The 19408-nt window shown below is 37.6% G+C and overlaps 1 protein-coding gene and 1 long non-coding RNA gene across 3 annotated transcripts in view; both read right to left on the bottom strand.

Annotated features, from left to right (window-relative positions):
* The window catches only part of LOC132029930 (uncharacterized), an 18836-nt gene extending 8613 nt beyond the window's left edge, over positions 1-10223 (bottom strand). The window contains exon 1 of the mRNA XM_059419344.1: positions 9710-10223. Coding sequence (XP_059275327.1) covers positions 9710-10034 — 325 coding nt within the window. The 5' untranslated portion in view covers positions 10035-10223. The remainder of the gene's footprint in view (positions 1-9709) is intronic.
* Positions 10224-10461: 238 nt separating this feature from the next.
* Positions 10462-16530, bottom strand: LOC132029937 (uncharacterized). Of its 2 annotated transcripts, none has more exons than XR_009407958.1 (4): positions 16392-16530; positions 15962-16184; positions 15412-15467; positions 10462-10535 (listed from the first exon to the last, which is right to left on the bottom strand). It is a non-coding gene; the product is annotated as an uncharacterized LOC132029937 (long non-coding RNA). The 2 variants fall into 2 exon arrangements; XR_009407957.1 differs by lacking the exon at positions 10462-10535 and adding an exon at positions 14244-15265.
* Between the last annotated feature and the right edge of the window lie 2878 nt (positions 16531-19408).

Here is a 19408-nt window from a genome sequence, read left to right as displayed (position 1 = left end):
TCGACTATTTCACAAAATGGGTAGAAGCATCTTTGTACAAGTCGATGACGAAGAAGGTAGTGGTAGACTTTGTTCGCATAACATCATTTGTCGATTGTAATCCACGAGTCAATTATAACGGATAATGGAACTAATCTTAATAGGGGTCGATGCATGAGATATACGAAACATTTAAGATTACTCACCGCGATTCCACCCTTATCGACCTCGGATGAATGGAGCGATTGACGACCCTAAACAAAAACATCGAGAATATTGCGGAAGATGATTGATAATTACGGACATTGGCACGAAAAATTGCCATTGGCCCTTCTCGGTTATCGCACCAGCTTTGTTGTGACTTCAACCTGGGGCAACGCCTTATCTTTTGGTCTATGGAACGGTTGTGTTACCGGCAGAGAGGTAGAGATATCATCCTTGAGGAATTATCCAGTTTGAGTTGAGTGATGCAAGTGGATACAAAATCAATATGAACAATTGATGCTCATTGATGAAAAGAGGATGAATGCAGTGTTATATCTCGCATTTTGTTCGTCGGAATATTTTAAGTTGGTTGCGAAGAGTTATGGACAAGGCTATTTTTCGATTTTGTCTTAAGGCACAAAGTCGTTTATGATTTCATTGGATGGAAATATTAAGGAAAATTTGGGGTTAAAAGTGGAATTATGGAAATTAGTATTTCATGAAATATGGGACCAAAAGATGAATTATGGGAAGTTAGACATTTCATAAAAATTTGGGGCCAAAAGTGAAGTTTTGCAAATTTTATTTCATGAAAAAAAAATTGGCCACATAGGAGGTGGGACATAGGCCACATGTATTACTAATATATGGTAATATAAGATGACAACTTAGTCATCTTTACCATTCCACCTCCTAGAAATTTCAAGAAATGTGGAGAGAAAAAAAGAAGAAGGAGAACGACGAAGAGGGCCAAATAAGCGAACCAGCCCCATGAAAATTTTCCAAGAAAAATTTGTTTCTTCTAGCTTTCATATCAATTGGAAGGTTCTCGTCGACGTGGAGTAGTTGTTGGAACAAGAAAACCGCTTGTTGTCGCGATTTGTCAATTCTAGCCGATGAAGAAGTTAAGTGGAAGGTAAGATTTAATCATCTCTATATGTTTGATAGGCGTTTGTGCATGTTGTGATGTGGAGAAATGAATAAAAACTCATGAAATATGTTGAGTTGAAGTTGGGCCGTGTGTGTTGTGTCTAGGCCGTGTGTAGTGTGTGTTGCATAGGAGTAGTGAATTAATTCTATATAGCTTGTTTGGGTGTTGTTGTAATGTGTGAAAATGGATGAAAATCATGGAAGGTGTGGATTGGTGGTGGTGCTCGAAAATAGGTTATGTTGTTTGGCAAGGAATGAACGAATTTTATTTAGTGTAATTTGGTTGTTGTGTTGTGGATTATGTAATGAAAATGAAGGTGTTGGATGATACAAGTTGAGTTTGGGATCATTTGTAAGCTAATGTAGAAGTTAGCATAATGGTAATATGGTTTCTTATATTTACATGAATGATGTTGTAAAATGTGGTTGTTGATGTATTTGATGAAATTGAAAGAAAGAAACGTATTGTTGTTATTCTTATGGCATTTGGAAAGTTTCGGGTGGAGTGGCCTATTGGTTGAGTCGTTTTGAATATTGTATGGATTTCTTGGAATGTTTTTAAATCATGTGTGAATGGTTGCGGATTAGTAATCGAATATATGAGCATTGGTAGTGAATTGATCGTATGTAGTTATTTGAATATAAATGAAATGTTGCCGAATTGTGTAGAAAGGAATTATTAATGTTAGAATGCATTTGGGATTGAATATTGACATTATTATTATGTTTGTTGGTATTGTTGATAATGATTTGGCCGAGTTAAATTCTCGGATGTCCAATTTATATGGAAATCTTTCTTGAAATTTCGGTAGATAAAGTGTTAATTTGGTATTGAATGCCTAAGTGCTTATGGCTAATGATCGATACCTAATGACGTTATTGTAGATTATGAGAAGTCGAGACTTAAGGTTGGATTAGCTTAGGAAGCGGCTAAGGTATGTAAGGCTTACTCTTTCCTTCTTTGGCATGTCTTAGACGCAATTAAGGCATGACATGATTTGTGCTTGGGGTAACTCCGCTCTTACGTTCCGAATATGTATATGATTGTTATTTGCTTCATGATGTAACATACTTCATATGGTTCTTAAGTCTTATGTATGCTTGGAATTCAAACATGGTAGAAAGAATTTTGTTCCTAAAGATCCTATGTCTAAAAACGTCCGTAACTTTCGTAAACGAAACCGGATTGCTTTGATACGTTCACAAATGATCCTATGACACGTAATGACTTTAACTTTCATGTACGGGCCGGATTGATTTAATGCATATCCGTGGGCCCCGAGGTTTACGTTTGAATAGTCCTAACGACTTGTTTTTAAAAGAACTTAACATGATGTCCACTTTGACTTTCGAACGTCGGCTACCTACTTCATTGAGTCTATGATGATTTATGTGCATATGGTTTCTCGCTACTCGCTCGTGCAAGCTCAATATGTCTTTCATCGAGTCCGGCCGGGTACGTATTCGTGCACATTCCTGCATTGTTCACCGAGTCCCTCGTTAGAGGGCGGGTACGCTATATATGTATATATGTATATGATGATGTGATGATGGGGATGGCGGCCAGATGGCACACCGAGTCCTCTTACTGCGGGGCGGGGACACGCTTCACCGAGTCCCTCACGAGAGCCGGGTACGGTATGTATATATATATATTTGATGGCATGATGACATGATTATGGTATGATTTACTCACCGAGTCCCTCGCCTAGAGGGCGGGGTACGGATATATGTACGGTGATATGATTTTGCTCACCGAGTCCCTCGCCTAGAGGGCCGGGTACGGTATATATATGTACGGTGGTATGACAATATGATTATGATAAGATTTTACTTACCGATATATGTATATGCATGACAAATGTTTTCAAAAGGCAAGTCTTATGATTTTCTGTACTCACTATTTCAGTATGATCCCGCTTATTGTATTTCATGCTTTACATACTCAGTACATATTCCGTACTGACCCCCTTTCTTCTGGGGGCTGCGTTTCATGCCGCGCAGGTACACCCAGATGAGTTGAAGACATTAAGCGAGAAGATGTTCCAGCGGGATTGGCGAGCTCCGGTTGCTCGGGAGGCTTTGCCGAGTCAAAGTATTATGTTATAGTATCATGTTACGTGTTAGAGACTTTGCGAACGGTGTCGTGGGTATAAGATGTCGGTTATGTGAGCGGCTATGTAAGCCAACGAGTTATTACGCATTGTATTATAAGCTCTGTATGTTTCTATATGTTACAGATTTTCATTGATTCGAGAAAGGCAAAAGCATATTATTGTTCAAAAAATTTTCATTATGTATTTGTGTCATGATTTGAGAGTCAGCGTGATTGTGAGTATTATGTGAGTCAGTGGATTCGCTCGGCCCTGAATAAGGGTCGGGTGCCATCACGCCCTAACGGAAATTAGGGTGTGACATGCAGTTTGTCATGGACAACTTTATCAGAACAGAATGGCCAAAGCTTTCAACAAGAAAGTAAGACCGAGACAATTCAAACCAGGGCAATTGGTGTTGAAGCGCATATTCCCACACCAAAATGAAGCTAAGGGGAAATTTGCACCCTAGCGGCAAGGGTCTTACATGGTTCACCGAGTATTATTTCGGAGGAGCACTAATTCTAGCGAGAGAAATGGATGGCGAAGTATGGCGAAAGCTATCAATGCGATGCTTGAAGTCAAGAGATACTACATTTAGGAGCTTTTCATTTATTTTATATGTAATATCCTGTAATGTCTTTCTATGTAATGAAAACTACGTTCCCCCGGTGGGATACGTAAGAAACCTATATCGGGTTTGGTCTTTTTAAGATAGAAATTTCTAAAAAATTTCCATTTGTTTGTAATATGAACTACGCCTGACCTGATTCTTGTGGTGGGATACGTAGGCGGCCTACATAGGCTTCAATCATATTATTAGAAAATTTCAATTTTATTTTGCCTTGTATGTTATGAACTACGCCTGACCTGATTCCCGTGGTGGGATACGTAGGCGGCTACATAGGCTTCGGTCACATTATTAGAAAACCTCAATTTTATTTTTCCTTGTATGTTTTGAACTACGCTTGACCTGATTCCCTTGGCGGGATACGTAGGCAGCCTATATAAGGCTCGGTCTCATCATGTTAAAAGTTCAATATCCTCCTATGCCAGAAACTGGGACAATTTTTAAGGGCATCATTGCAAAACGACATCGAGAGACATGAAAGAGTATATGGTCAACAGAGTCATCAGACAAAGGAAGGACTTTAGAGAAAGGACGTTCGCTTTGTTTCACAACGTGTCACGGTTCAAAGTTCAGCAGAAATTATTTATCACTATATACATATTTACCATAAATTTATGCATATTTCCTTTTGAAATAATATGATTTTTAATCAAATAGTTTTACTAATTGGCCAAGACTTAGAAATGGGTGGAGGTTACAAGTCCAGACAAAGCTGGAAGCATGAAACATCAAGAGCTGGATCTTCAAAGTCAACGCGAATCAACCTTCCCCGAAACTTACAAATTTTCTTTGAGTGCAGGTTTTCAAAATTGCGGAAGCTGAAAATATGTAACGTTTATAGCCTTGCAAGGACTACGCGCCGAACGGTTTGAGTTTTCTTATAACACTTAGGAGGAATTACGCCTCTCAATTGCCAATAATCCTCAATTTACGATAAATTAATGCTTAAGTTTTACAAAGATTTTCAAATGTATCGACGCACAAATATTTTCTATTGCTTTCAAATGCACTGCACATGCATTGCACTACTGTTTTCAAATGTTCTGCGTAAATGCTTTCAAATGCACTGCACATGTATTGCACTACCCCTTTCAATGCACTGCACATGCATTGCACTACCGCTTTCAAATGCTCTGCATAAATGCTTTCAAATGCACTGCACATATATTGCAATACTTCTTTCAAATGCACTGCACATGCATTGCATAACTGCTTTCAAATGCTTTGCATGCCTGGTTTAAGAAACACTGCACACGCACTGCACAAATGCTTTCAACCGCTTCGCGTAAATGTTTCAAACGCACATGCACCGCACAAACGCTTTAAAATTCACTGCATAAATGCTTTACATCGTGAATCATGTTGGTTTGAAAACCCCTATTTTCATCAATCATTGGGTTTTAAAGAAAACCTCATAATGCCAGCTTAGAAAGCCTCATTTTCATAAATCATTCGGCTTAAATAGCCTCATCTTCATATCCGGTTTGAGGCCTCATTTTCATTAATCATCGCCAAAGGCATCATTCTCATGAATCATCGGCCTAGAACCTCATTTGCATTAGCCTTAGCTAAGGCTATCATTTTATTAAATCATTGCAGCTCACATGGCCGCATTCTCATAAGTTAACACTTGAGATGTGTCATTTTCATGTGTTTATTTTACATCGCTTTACCTTCAATATTTATTTATTAACTTTTTATCTAGCTCAAGTTTCGCAGGAGCTTTAGCGCAACGTGGAACTATTTCTTCGGCAGTGAACTGGGGCAATTTGTTGGGAAGGATAATCAGACTTCCCGACAAAGGTCAAGGGTCTACCTCGAACGCTCGTCTCTACCCCCAAATATTCCGCTTACATCCATAATCCGATCATCGAGTTCACACGTATTCATATTTCAGAATTCTCAAGTTCGATATATTTCCTCAATCATAATACCCAGTGTCATTATAATTCGACACTGGGACCATATTTTTCAAAGATTCGCAACAATCGAGACTCATTATTCATAGATTCATAGTTATCCCAGAACAACACACGGCCTGATTCCCGTGCAACCCGAGATATGTAGGCAACTCGGAGACCGGATTTCGGCCACAATTCTCTCAAATTCTCTTTATCCTTACATTCTCCCAAATTCTTAGTCGGGACAAAATGGGCTACTAAGTCAACGTCTTTGCCCGAAAATTCTTTTATCATTACCGGCCAAAGAGGGACAAGTTGTTGACACCTAATTTTGACCCTCCTTTCATCAAATTCGTTTTCTTGAGTTTTCAAATTAGCAAAATATGAAAAAAATTTACCGCTATTTTATTACTGTTGCAACTATTATTAGTACTATTATAATTATTGCTATAATTATTACTACTACTACTATTATTATTATTATTATTATTATTATTATTATTAATGTTGTTAGTTACTACTAATATTATTTTTATTAATATATATCTACTATTATTACATAATATATATAAGATCTGATAAAAATAGAAACCAAAGAAATGAACACGAAGAAAGGAAAGGCCCAAAGCACTTAAGGGTCAAAGGAGCCCCACAATTTTCGGCCAATTAAAACCCACAAAGCTGCCCATAAACAAAAGCCCAACGTGGAGAGCCCAGACCATTTTAGAGGGGATCAGTCACAAACTGGGGTTGCAATTTCCAAACCCTTCATCTAACATCCGCCGCTACACATCCGTGGAACATTTATTTTCCATTTCTAATTAAATTCCAAAGCTTTCTTGTCCTCAAATCAGAAGTGTTAGGCCATTTAGAGGAAAGAAATCTCTCTCATCTGATTTTAGAGTGTAGCAGTGACCAAGAAACAATCTTCCCATTTTCTTGCCTCAAGACGCACCGAATCTCTCCGTTCCAGTCAAGGTCTCACTATTTTGGGCAAGAAGTGAATCAAACCAGGTGAAGATCGAGCCCATACACACAACATCGTTCAAATTCAAACGGTTGTGTTGACCAAATTTCAAACCTGGTGTTTAAAATCCCGCCTAAACTAACCCTAATCTGCTCCTATAAATACCACCTTACATCTCCAATAAGAAAAGGAGGAATCCTTTTTAGCCGCCACCCCCTTTGAGCTATTAATCCCCGTCATACTATTTTTCGCAAAAAGCACTAAGTTCTTTTACTTTCTTATTGTCTCTGTTAAAACCTCGAATCAGAGCATCGAGTGTAGATCGGAGATCCAAAGTCCCACTTCACTGCACCCATAGCAGGTCAGTGGTGTCTCTTTTCTCTTCGATTCCGTAGCTTCGAGCATGGTTATGATTTTATACATATATACTGTGGAAGTATGGCTAGTTTCTTTAATTTTTTTTATGACATTTAACATGTTTTTTGTCAATCTTTGTTGTCGTTTACTTTGGATTTCCCATTATGTGTTTCATCGCTTCTTTAGAAATCATGATCGTATTAGTTGTTAATAGATATGTATGTGTTAGAAATCATCATTAATTATACCATGTTGTTTCTTCTTGTTTATTGGGGTAACTTTCAAAAAAAAAAAAAAAATCTGTATATTCTATGTCTAGAAGTCCTGGCTCGAAGTCTTATTCATGAATAGGACATATTGTTGGTAAGTTTAAATTAGCTTAAGGTTGGAGTAGAAATAAATCTTATACTATGTTTGAAGACTACCGAATTTTCTTTTACACTTAATATCATGATTTTAAGTTCTCTTATTTATAAACTATGCCCTGTAAAGATATATTTGAGAGTGTCCTTGCTATAAAATATTATTAATAGTCACTATCTTATTCCTTAATCTTTGGTATTTTGGTTAAACGTTTTGGCAATATAATGGTTTGGCTACATATTATTAGTTTATATCTCCACAATGTCCATATCTGGAGATTTTCGTATGCAGAGAATAGCATGCATTCTTAGTTGCTATGCAAAACACATTTTTAAACTCTAAAAAATTTTCAAACGGGTGTGTGTTTAAATTAGTATATGTTCTTTGCAAAATATGAATTGTGTAAGAATTGCTCGCTAATTTTTATTTCCCCTTCTTTTACATGTACACTTCGGAGAAAATGGAGTCTTAGTTTGGAACTCTCACAAAATTGGAAGTCTCAAGATGAGACTCGACATACCCGTGCTTGGAATTAGTATACATCATCTTCCTTAGAACTATACCGCATAGCGAGAAAACGAGCGCAACACTTGGGGCGCTTATGGCGTCTCTTCTTTTTACTCCATCGTCCAATCTTTTTATGATTGTTGACATATTTGTGTGTGTGGGATCTATCTTAAGTTTTGATATTGCACGTTGAAACTCAGAGCTAACACAAAGGTATTAACAATGATTATTTATTTAATCTCTTAGGATTCCCACTCTAACTATTAGTGAAATAAATAAGATTTTACATCATAGAACATGGCATATGGGTTGTAGATTTTAAATGAATCTAACGGAATATGGTTGGAAGTGCATAAGGGATAAAAATGATTTTCACAAACTATTTTAGTGCTTCCTTGAACAGCAGGTTTTCAAAGTTTTTTTTTTATTATTATTATTATTATTTTTTATTTTTTTTATTTTTAAACATTTGTGAATCTTCCGTTCTCACTAAGTTCGTATTTTAATAAATTAGAGGATTTTGCTTATGGAGTTACTTTTCAAATTAATATTGGCTAATTTTCATTGTTACTTATCCTATTTGATCGCTAAATATATTTTTCTTAAGCAGCTAAAATCAATTGACACTTAGCCGTGATCTATTCTAAATGCTTATAAAAACTTTGGCTGATCAGGCACTTTCTTTTAGTTTAACTTACAACTAAAGTTTATTTTTTTACAAAGTACTGCCTTATTTAATTTAACTAGTATTCTTATATTTTCCATTTGTAACCTCAATAATATTTATAAGCTGTTTTTCCGGATATTTAAAACTCCATACTTGTGTTTTCTTAATCTTAATTAATTAACCTAAGTTTGGCTGGTAACCGTAGTTAGCGGATCTTGAAGGATGCTTAACCCCTTCCCTTTAGAATAACTAGAACTCTTACCTAGAATCACATTAGTTAAGTAGAACATTAATAGAGGTTTAATTTTAAGCAATTTAACTTAGTTAAATAGGTGTGCTAATTTGCCTTAAAAATAATAATTAGGTGGCGACTCCTTAAATAAAATAATATAGGAATCACCAATATATTGTACTCCGCTTTGACCCGGTTAAAATGGGGTATAACACCCTTTAATTCTCCTTAGTGTATAAAACTTCTTTTTATCCCAACCACTTCACTTCCCCTTCTCATGTTCCTTATTCCATCCTATCCTATTCATCATTCCCTTAGCTTAATACGTACTTACTATGTTTATCCCGCATTTAACTACTAACTTCGTCCTTAATCACTCATTGCTTGGCCCTTTTTCTTGCTTCTCGCAACAATCCTGCCTACAGTTCCTACAACTTCCTTTAGATTCCTGAAAGAATTTTGGCAGAGTTTCCTTTATAAACATAACAATCCCAAACCTGCACACAGCCCAGAAAATACATCCCATGCCCTAAAGGCCACATATAGAAACACATAAAATATACAGCTCAGCAGCACAAGGCTGACTACTATAAAAGAATTTAAGTAATAGGGCTTGTCTCATAAGTTATACCTGCACACTCTTTCCAGAATTCCATTGTACATATTATGTCAGTCAACTCTCTCTTCGTGGAGGTTTACTTACTCATAAATCATAATTCTGGCTATCACTGGGTCACTAACAAGCATAGACATCTCAAATCGTTGATTTGGCTCAGATTTCAACCCAATACACTCCGCAACACAAGGAGTGATATATGACAGCATAGAACCCGAATCAATCGATACGTATACATCATAAGAGAGTACTGATAATATACCTGGAACAATATCACAGAGAGACTCAAGATCCTGTCGCCCAGCTAATGCATAGGTATGATGCTGGGATCCACTCGGACTGGGCGTTCCTCCTCGGTCTCTATCACAGCCTGTTAATACCTGCGGTCTTTTCCTAGAAGCGTGTATCGATGATGAAGAGCCAGCTGCCAATCCTATAGGCCGAACCTTATCTCTACTACATATCCATGGACAGTCGCACCTGAAATGGCTTGGCCGAGCGCAAGCATAACAAACATTCAAACCCAAGCGGCACGGTCCAGAATATAACTTTCCACACCGAGTACACCGTGGTAAAGGTAATCTCATCTGGCTTGAATCACCCTTGTTCTGGGAATTAGGAACTCTAAAACTCTGAACTGGCCTCAAGAGAGCAAATCTATCAACCCTGGGTCCAGAAAACTGTGGTGGCGCATTAGCTGTTAAACGAGCTGAGTGCCTAGAGAATTGCTGCCTTGGAGCGCCCCTAAACTCATGGTCGAACCCTGAAGATCTGATTCTCTTCCTCTAACTCCTATTACCATGGCCCGCATCGTGCTGCTGAGCTTGAGCGGCTATTAATTGGGTCAGCAAAAGGATAGCCTGTCTCATCTCCCCCTTCGGTATATGGTGGAAGGATGAATCCGGGTGCCGGAGCTAAGGCCGAGACTCCCTTTGCTCCTCTAGAGTGGGTGAAATATGAGAGAACCGAAAAATAGGGCCTTATCGGGCTCGCCCTCCTCCAAATCCATGGGTGGCTCCCGTTCGTCCTCTCTTCGACCACTATCTTGCCCTTCTGGGCTGCTGTAGATTTTCCTTTCATCAACTTTGCTGAAAACATAACGCACGGTTAGGGAAAAGGAAATTCTTATAATATAGCTCTATCACATGATCTATGAATAAGAAAGACGGTCATCATTTCTAAATGCCCCGCAACCTCTTGTTTATAAGTGTGGCACGCTTCACACCCATAAATATTACTCTACTGGACATGGCTCATAGACACACCCTAGGACGGAACTGCTCTGATACCACTTTTGTTACGACTTGACTAGGGGGCCGACGGTACCCGCAGCTTACTACCACCGCACTATCATTCTAGCCTGTATACTCCTCCCAAACAAACTAATCTCTCAAGGTAAACTTACTATGAAATGATCACCAACATCTCCCAAATTATACATATAAATACGCAGAGGCCCAAAAGGCTACAAAAATGATATACAAAATATACACTAATAAGATCACATAGCACCTACTACCCACACATATGTATCTACGAGCCTCTAATAGAATACTGAGATCACAAGGACGGGACAGGACCCCGCCATGCCCCAAATGTGTACACAAAAGAATATACCAATGAGCGGCGACTCCGGAGTAGTGGAGTGCTCCTGTACAACCGCTCGGAAAGGCTCCCTGGGTGTCCGGGCCGTCTCCCCGTCTACCTCGCGGGGCATGAACACCGTCCATAAAAGAAAGGAAGTCGATGAACAATGTATCGAGTATATAAGCATATATGATAACATAATAAGGAAGTATAGAAAGAATAAGAAGAAAGGCTAATTGTAACTACTTGCCTCTGAAAGGCTAATTGTAACTACTTGCCTCTTGAGGCGGAATCATGCATGCTTACTTTTACCTTTAAAGCATATCACATATATATACATAAACTGTTTGAATCAATAACTTCATTAGCCGGCGTCCGGGCCTCCCGCATCCGGGGTAATCATCTCACGCCACCCACTGTGGTGATGCCCATGCCATATAGACACGGTGTTATCATAAGCCACCCGCCTTAGCGGTGATGCCCAACCATCTAGGCACGGTGTAATTATCATTATATACTTAACCTGAAGCATGCATAAGAGCTCAAGTAAAAGCTGTAACTCTATGGGGTTGACGTAAGGTCGGTAACCTCCGATTATTTTATGGAATAATCATAATCATCAAGTCTCACCTTGAAGTAACTAGCATTATAAGGAGAGACTACAAACAATGAATACATCAAGGAATCATGTAAAAATCATGAACATCATAATAGCATCACATCATGAGCTTTAAAATCTCTGGACATAGATTCATCATTATCATTATCATATTCATAACACATCTCTTAGCTCTATCTCATGAGAAACTCTTAGTAATCATGGACTTGTAATTTATTTGAAATGTAAGGAAGTCATGGAAAGATAGAGGAAATCTTGTTATAGGAATCATGCCTTAGAAAAGAAGGGGCTAGCCTTACATACCTTTATGTCTCTTTAACTCTATCGACTAAATGGTTTCCTTCCAAGCTCGCGATTCTACATTCAAGAGAAGTCGTACCATGGTTAAGCCATTGAAAACATGCCTAAGTTAAAGCTAAAGCGACTAAGAGCTAATGAAAATTTGGGCTGCATTTCCTTTGTTTCTACAACTTTCTCCATGTAATAAACGACTAACAAACATCATTAACAACACCCAAGACACCATAATCAATAAACTTCTTCAAGTTAAACATTATTCAATCCTTGCAATGCCCTTCCAATGTCATCCGTAACCAAAACTATGACATAATACCATATATATTCTCATACAATACTCCTTTAACATCATTTGTATTATTCACCGTAAGATTGTACTCATAACATATCAAGAACTATAATTTAAGTCAAGTTAATGTTCAAGAATATCACTATTTTCATATTTGAACTTCATACTACACTTTCTTCCATAATCCAAGTCTTTCAACTACTCAATATTCTTAGTAACATGAATTAAATCTGAAACTCACCTTTGATCACATAGGAATGGTCTTTAGATGAAAATACACCACTTGGAGAAAAGCTCAACTTCAATTCCAAAGGAATTTCTAGCTTCCATTAACCCTAATGAGCACCCATACACTTGATTTCCCTTGATTATTGGTGATTAATCCTTGATTTCTCTTGGATATGTACTTATATGATGTGGGGAATATTCTAGAGGTTTCAAGAGTTGAAGTGAAAGTGAAATCTGAAAATTATGAACAAGGGTCGTTTATTTATAGCTAGAAGCAAAAAATTCCAGAGAGGCGGTTCGACGGCTGGGTCGACGGTCCCATCGACGTGTCAACGGTCTATCGACTTGTCCCGTCGATTTGCGCCTGCATATTTCAGTTTGCAGAAACATATTGACGGTGCACAGTAACGGTCCGTCGACATGTCGATGGCCCATTGACACTGACTGGTGTCTGCAGAATTTCCTGAATCAGTTCAAATTGCGTCGATTCTATCCGTTCAACTTATAACCCCGTAAATTATCACGTATACCTACTAGTACATTTGTACACGGGGTAAGACACTTTCTACTGTAACTTTCTCCAACGAGCTTTCTTCTCTCGCCTCAAATGTCTTTGGAATCTTAATTAGAAACATCAAGTATCCCTTCTTACTTGTAGGGTATCATATACACCTTAACTTGCGTTAGTCTATTCACTGCACCACAACCCGAAATTTCGAGGTGTAACATTCTCCCACGGAGTCCATGTACCTCACAGTCCAGCAACAATCTTGGTTACCGCTATCACTCAACCACAATTTCGGGACAACCATCGGATATCGGACCTCAAGTCACTCTAATCCAAATGGAGCCCCACTCATTACAGTGTTTCTTGAAGTATCAACAAAGTATCAACAGTATATCATGAAGGATGAGAATGCGTGCAATGTATGAGTCAACATCAATAATCAGATCAATAACAAGTACCAAGCATGGGTACACCAACAATATCATGAAAGACTACACAAGTCATATAGAGCGCTATTCTCGTATCAAATGTCAACAAGTAAGATACTACAATATCATGAACAAAATAGATCATTAGTCTCCAATATTGCCATCACTATGTGGCATCAAGCCAATAACAATAGAACAAATCAAATCACAACACGACGGGGTGGCTAGCCCCAATCACACAACAGGACCCTATCTAAGACAATATCCAACCCAACTTCAAACTCGAAGGTTTACATGCTTTCTCCGACAATATCATCTAAATATATGCTTCGCTAAACGAAGTCTCACCATAGGGTAAGCTATAACCTACCTGGATGGCCGAACAATAATAACACCAACAATCACTCCTTAGCCTTTCCTTTCTGCTGAGACTCGAAATCTAGAAAGTCTAAGCATAATCGAGATCTAGATTAGAAATCATGAAGATCAACACCTATATTGCAATCATTCAAATTGGGTCAAAAACCAACCCTAGAATTTGGGGAAACGGGACCCACAAGGTCAAAACGGAAAATTCGGGGGCAAATTATCCAATTAAACACTAGGTGATCAAAACCTATCAACCAATTGCTAAATTTACTCAAGGATCCATACAATTTTGAAATCCAAGCAAAACTCCCAATTTTGGGTATAAACCCTAACTCCTAAATCCACAAATTAGTCTTTAATTAGGAAGAAGTTATGAAATAAGGGTTCTAATGAACTAATAAGGAAAAAGGCATTTTAATATGATTAGGGATTATGAAATAGCAAAGGGATTAGAAGGACGTACCACCAAGAATCCTCTAGTATTGTTCCCAAGAGCTTAATTTTCGGAATGGTAATAAATGAGGGACTTAAGGCATTAACACTTTATTTAATGAACTAACTGCCCGTCACCCACTTCCGCGACAATATTACCACTCTAGCGGTGCCGCCAAAGCAGGTACCAAACACCAGGAAACTATTCCCATTTGACAACTCAACCCGAATTTCCGACTAACTTCCAAGGCCATCTGCTCACAACCCACATACACAGACCCATATAAAAACACGCTACGAACGCACCCGTGGCCTTAGAATTCCCAACAGAGGTATCGTTGACTGAGTCAACCCCCAATACCTCAATTCCACTTCCCAACCCAAGTCACAAAATGCACCTAAGTGCAATGGGAACCGAACCAAATCTGCACACAAGTTCTAAATGACCATCCGGACCTCTCAGAATCGACGGATTTCCGAAAAAGGTCTGTTTACCCAAAAGTCAACTTTGAGTCAACTCTTTTTTGCTTAAAGCCAATTTTTCTCAAAAAGTCACCAAAATCAACCCCGAACACCTCGGAAAGCATGTCAACGGTCCCCTCAGGTCAAAAGTGAGCTAACCAAGCTCGGGGAAGGGTCAAAAGTGTGTCAAAAGTGTCGAAAAGACTATAACAACCAAGCAGGTCGTTACACCACAAGAATCCTTTCAAAAACCTATAATTCATATGCCAAGGTTTAAATTGTGTTTCTACCAAGCAAGCCAAAATTTATCAAGGGACAAAAATCACATCCAACACCACTTTTATTCCTAACAAAAACTAAAGAAGCTAATAATTAAAAAAAAAAATCATACTAATATAAATATGTAATAGAAAGAAATAAAACTGCCAAAATAAAGTCAATCTACCAAATCCAAATACATCACTCCACAAAGACAAACTATATATCATCATAATTTAAGCTCCTCCCCCAAGTTAAAATGTTGTCTTGTCCTCAATGCAACTATAGCGCCCATTTCTCGATTTCTTTGCTAGTTTCAATTTAGCCTCGCACGCTTCAAACTATAAAAGAACAAGATCTCTCCAAGACTCAGACACTTTGGGACTCAGTATTCAAATGTGAATCAACAAGTAGCAATTACTAAGCACATGAATCCCTTTAGAACAACAAATGTAATGTATAAAAGAAAGGAGAATGAAGCTCATACCTGAGAATTTGCAACCGAGTAAGAAAGATGTTGGGGGTTGCCTTGTCTTCTAATTGCTAAATGAGGGCAATCAATTAAATTAGCACAATTTCAAGCACAATGACCCTAAGCTTGAACTTACATAGAAATGCCCCTAAATTCAAGTAATGACTTTTCTTTCACCTTGATCAATAAAACTTTTCCAGTAAAGAGAATGTGTCCTCAAAACATTTCATGATCACAAAATTAACCTCACATTTCAGCCTATGAAATTCAAATTCACAAGAGTAGTCATTAAACTTCTGCAATCACTCACACATACACCCAGATTAAAAAGTTAAACCCGACAACTAAGACCAAAGAAAAATGTATGAAGAGTACTCTACTTTGAAAATCAAAATCACAACTATGGTTCAATTCGTTCAAGTTCAGCAAATATCCGTATTGATTACACCAATAATTAGCAAAACAAACACTCAACTAAGGAGACATTATGTAACAATCAATTAATCAAGGTCATCTCATAGAAATATGCAATTAAGAATACACAGTGAACTCACCTCCTCTCTACCTTAGATCATTATGCCATTTTAAACCAAATTCTGACAAAACTCCCTCTCGTATCCGGACCACACACCAAAGTTGACTTCTATGCATCTCTTAATGTCACACGGTTACTCAGATTTTAGTTAGATTTCACCGACAAATAAATTTCTCTATCAGACAATTTATCGAACAGGTTATGTGCATCACTTTCACCAAGCTATTTGTCACAATCATGAGTTTGAATTACCCTCCCAAAAACATGTGAATTATAGTTCAATCAGCACTTCATCACAATCAAACAACAACACAATAAGAATTTCTCAATTTTTGCTCTAGCTCCATATCAAAAGAATCACATGGAAAGAAAAAAAAAGGCTTTTTTTTAACGGAGAGAGCGAGAGAGTGAAGAGAAATGAAGGAGAAGAGGAGAGGATAGGAGAAGAGAGATGACTTACCTGGTGGTCTGTCGGTTGTGGAAGACGGTCTTTGGCAGTCTGTCGTGGTAGTTGTTATCGTGTGAGTGGTGTGTGTGGGTGAAGGTACTGGGCAAGTTGTGCTTAGGAGCAAAATGGGATTCATGTTCGTTTTAAGTGTACTTTGAGAAGCAGCTTTATGCACTGTTTCGTGCATATTTTGCACTGTGTAGCCACTTCAACACCCTTAATTCTATTCAAATCAGTTCAAAAAATTATGAAATTTGGTAGAATGATAAAAATAAAAATAAAAGAAGTTATCTAAAAATTAAATCAAAAATAAAGGAAATAAGGGTTGCCTCCCATAGAGCGCCGCATTTAACGTCGTGGCACGACGTATGTCAACCTTACTGTCACGACCCAACTAGTGGGCCATGACGGGTACCGGAGTCGGCTACCGAGCACCATTCATCATACTATCTACCATACTTAACCACGACATATCTCATTTTCAACATAAAACTTGTCATAAATCAATTTCTAAAGCTCCCAAACCATATATATATATATATATATATATATATATATATATATATATATATATATATATATATATTATACAAGCCCACTAAGCTACAAAATGATGTACAAAATATACACTAAAGAAGTCTCATTATACCTATAACCCACACATAAGTATCTACGAGCCTCTAACTGAAGTACTGAAATCATAAGGACGGGACAGGACCCCGCCATGCCCCAAATATGTACACAAAAGAATATATCAATAAATAGCACCTCCGGAGATGGAGTGCTCCCCGTGTAGCCGCCGATAGGCTCTATGAATCCGTACCGCTTCCTCGTCTACCGTGGGCATGAACACAACGTCCATAAAAGAAAGGACGCGTTACATTTAATAATGTACTGAGTATGTAAGGCATATATGATAACATGATAAGGAAATATAGAAACATAGAAGAATGTATAGCTACAACTGCTTGCCTCTTGAGGCGGAATCATGCATGCTCATTTTTACCGTTAAAACATACCACATATACAAACATAAGTTGTCTGAATCAATAACATCATTAGCCAGCGTCCGGGGTAATCATCTAACGCCGCCCACTAGTGGTGCTATCATCACCATCAATAAGACGTCCGCCTTAGCGGTGCTGCCCGTGCCATATAGACACGGTGTAATCATCATCATTTACTTAACATGAAGCATGCATAAGAGCTCAAGTAAAAGCTGTAACTCTATCGGAGTGACGTAAGGTTGGTAACCTCTGATTATATTATGGAATAATCATCGTCATATCTCACCTTAAAGGAACTAGCATTATAAGGAGAGACTACTAACAATGAATAACATCAAAGAATCATGTAAAAATCATGAACATCATAATAGCATAATATCATGAGCTTTAAAATCTCTGGACATAGATTCATCATTATCATTATCATATTCATAACACATCTCTTAGCTTTATCTCATGAGAAGCTCTTAGTAAACATAGACTTGTAATTTATTTTGAAATGTAAGGAAGCCATGGAAAGATGGAGGAAATCTTGTTATAGGAATCATGCCTTAGAAAAGAAGGCATTAGCCTTACATACCTTTATGCCTCTCTAACCTTGTCGACTAAATGCTTCCCTCTAAGTTCACTATTCTACATTCAAGAGAATTCAAACTAAGGTTATATAACCAGAATCATACTTTAGGTCTCAACTAGCATAACTAAGATCTAACGAAAATTGTGCAGCATCTCCTTTGTTTCAACAACTTCCTCCATATAATAAACAACTCTTAAACTTCAATAACAAAAATCAATAAACTTCACCAAGCTAGGCATTATTCAATTCTCAAAATCCCCTTTCAAAGTCATCCATAACCATGATTGTGACACCACATCATATTCATTCACATATAGTGCTTCTACAACATCTTTAATATCATTCATAACAAGATTACATTTATGATATATCAAGAACTATGATTCAATTCAAGTTACTATTCAAGAATACCACTATTTCCATATTTAAACTTCGTACTCCACTTTCTTCCATAATCCAAGTCTTTCAACCACTCAATATTCTTAATAACATGAAATAAATATAAAAATCACCTTTGATTATGTAGGAATGAACTTTTGATGAATATACTTCACTTGAAGAAAACCCTAACTTCAATACTTAAGAAATTCTTGACTTGTGTCAACCCTAGTGAGCATCCACACACTTGATTCTTGGTGTTTGATCTTTGATTTTTCCTTGGATATGTGTTGATATGGTTTTGAGTGAGTTGGAGAAGATTAGAAATGAATTAAATGGTCATGGGTCATATATATATATATATATATATAATAGAAAAATCTGGAAAAAGTGACCCGATCAAGTTATACGGACACTGATACGGTTCGTATAACTTTATACATTCCGTATAAGTGACCGTATACTACCATCAGGGATTTGCCTTTTCAGTAAAGGTTATACGAACCCTTATACGGACCGTATAAGTGGTCGTATAACTCCACTTTTCTGAAATTATTCTTGTCGATTCGCTTGATCTCAAATCCTTATGGAACCTCCTTGGCACTTGTATAATACTTCATTAACCATCAAGGAGCCTTGTAGCTTCTCCTCAAGACTTTACTAAATCAACATTAGTTTGGTTGTTACAAAACCCTTCCAAACACAACTTATACTTTACTTCCTTCGACGAACTTTCTTCTCTTGCTTCAAGTGTCTTTGAAATCTTAATTAGAATCATTAAGTATCCCTTCTTACTGGTAGGGACATCAAATGCACCTTAACTTGCATTTGTCTATTCACCGCACAAAGACGTGAAATTTTTGAGGTGTAACACTCTTTCCCCCTTTAGAACATTCGTCCTCGAATGTTAAGTTCTCGGGAATTCTACGAAAATTTTGCCAGAGTTTCCCTTATAATATGGCACTACCATCTTGCCACAACATCTAAAATTAACATTGCCTCACAGGGCTACAACAACAATAACAACAAGAAAACATGGCTACACACGACCAAAAATATTAAAAGAA

This window comes from Lycium ferocissimum, chromosome 1 (assembly GCF_029784015.1).
Source record: "Lycium ferocissimum isolate CSIRO_LF1 chromosome 1, AGI_CSIRO_Lferr_CH_V1, whole genome shotgun sequence".
Taxonomy (NCBI): Eukaryota; Viridiplantae; Streptophyta; class Magnoliopsida; order Solanales; family Solanaceae; genus Lycium; species Lycium ferocissimum.
Note: the sequence above shows the minus strand (reverse complement) of the source record. Positions and strands in the feature narration are given on the sequence as shown.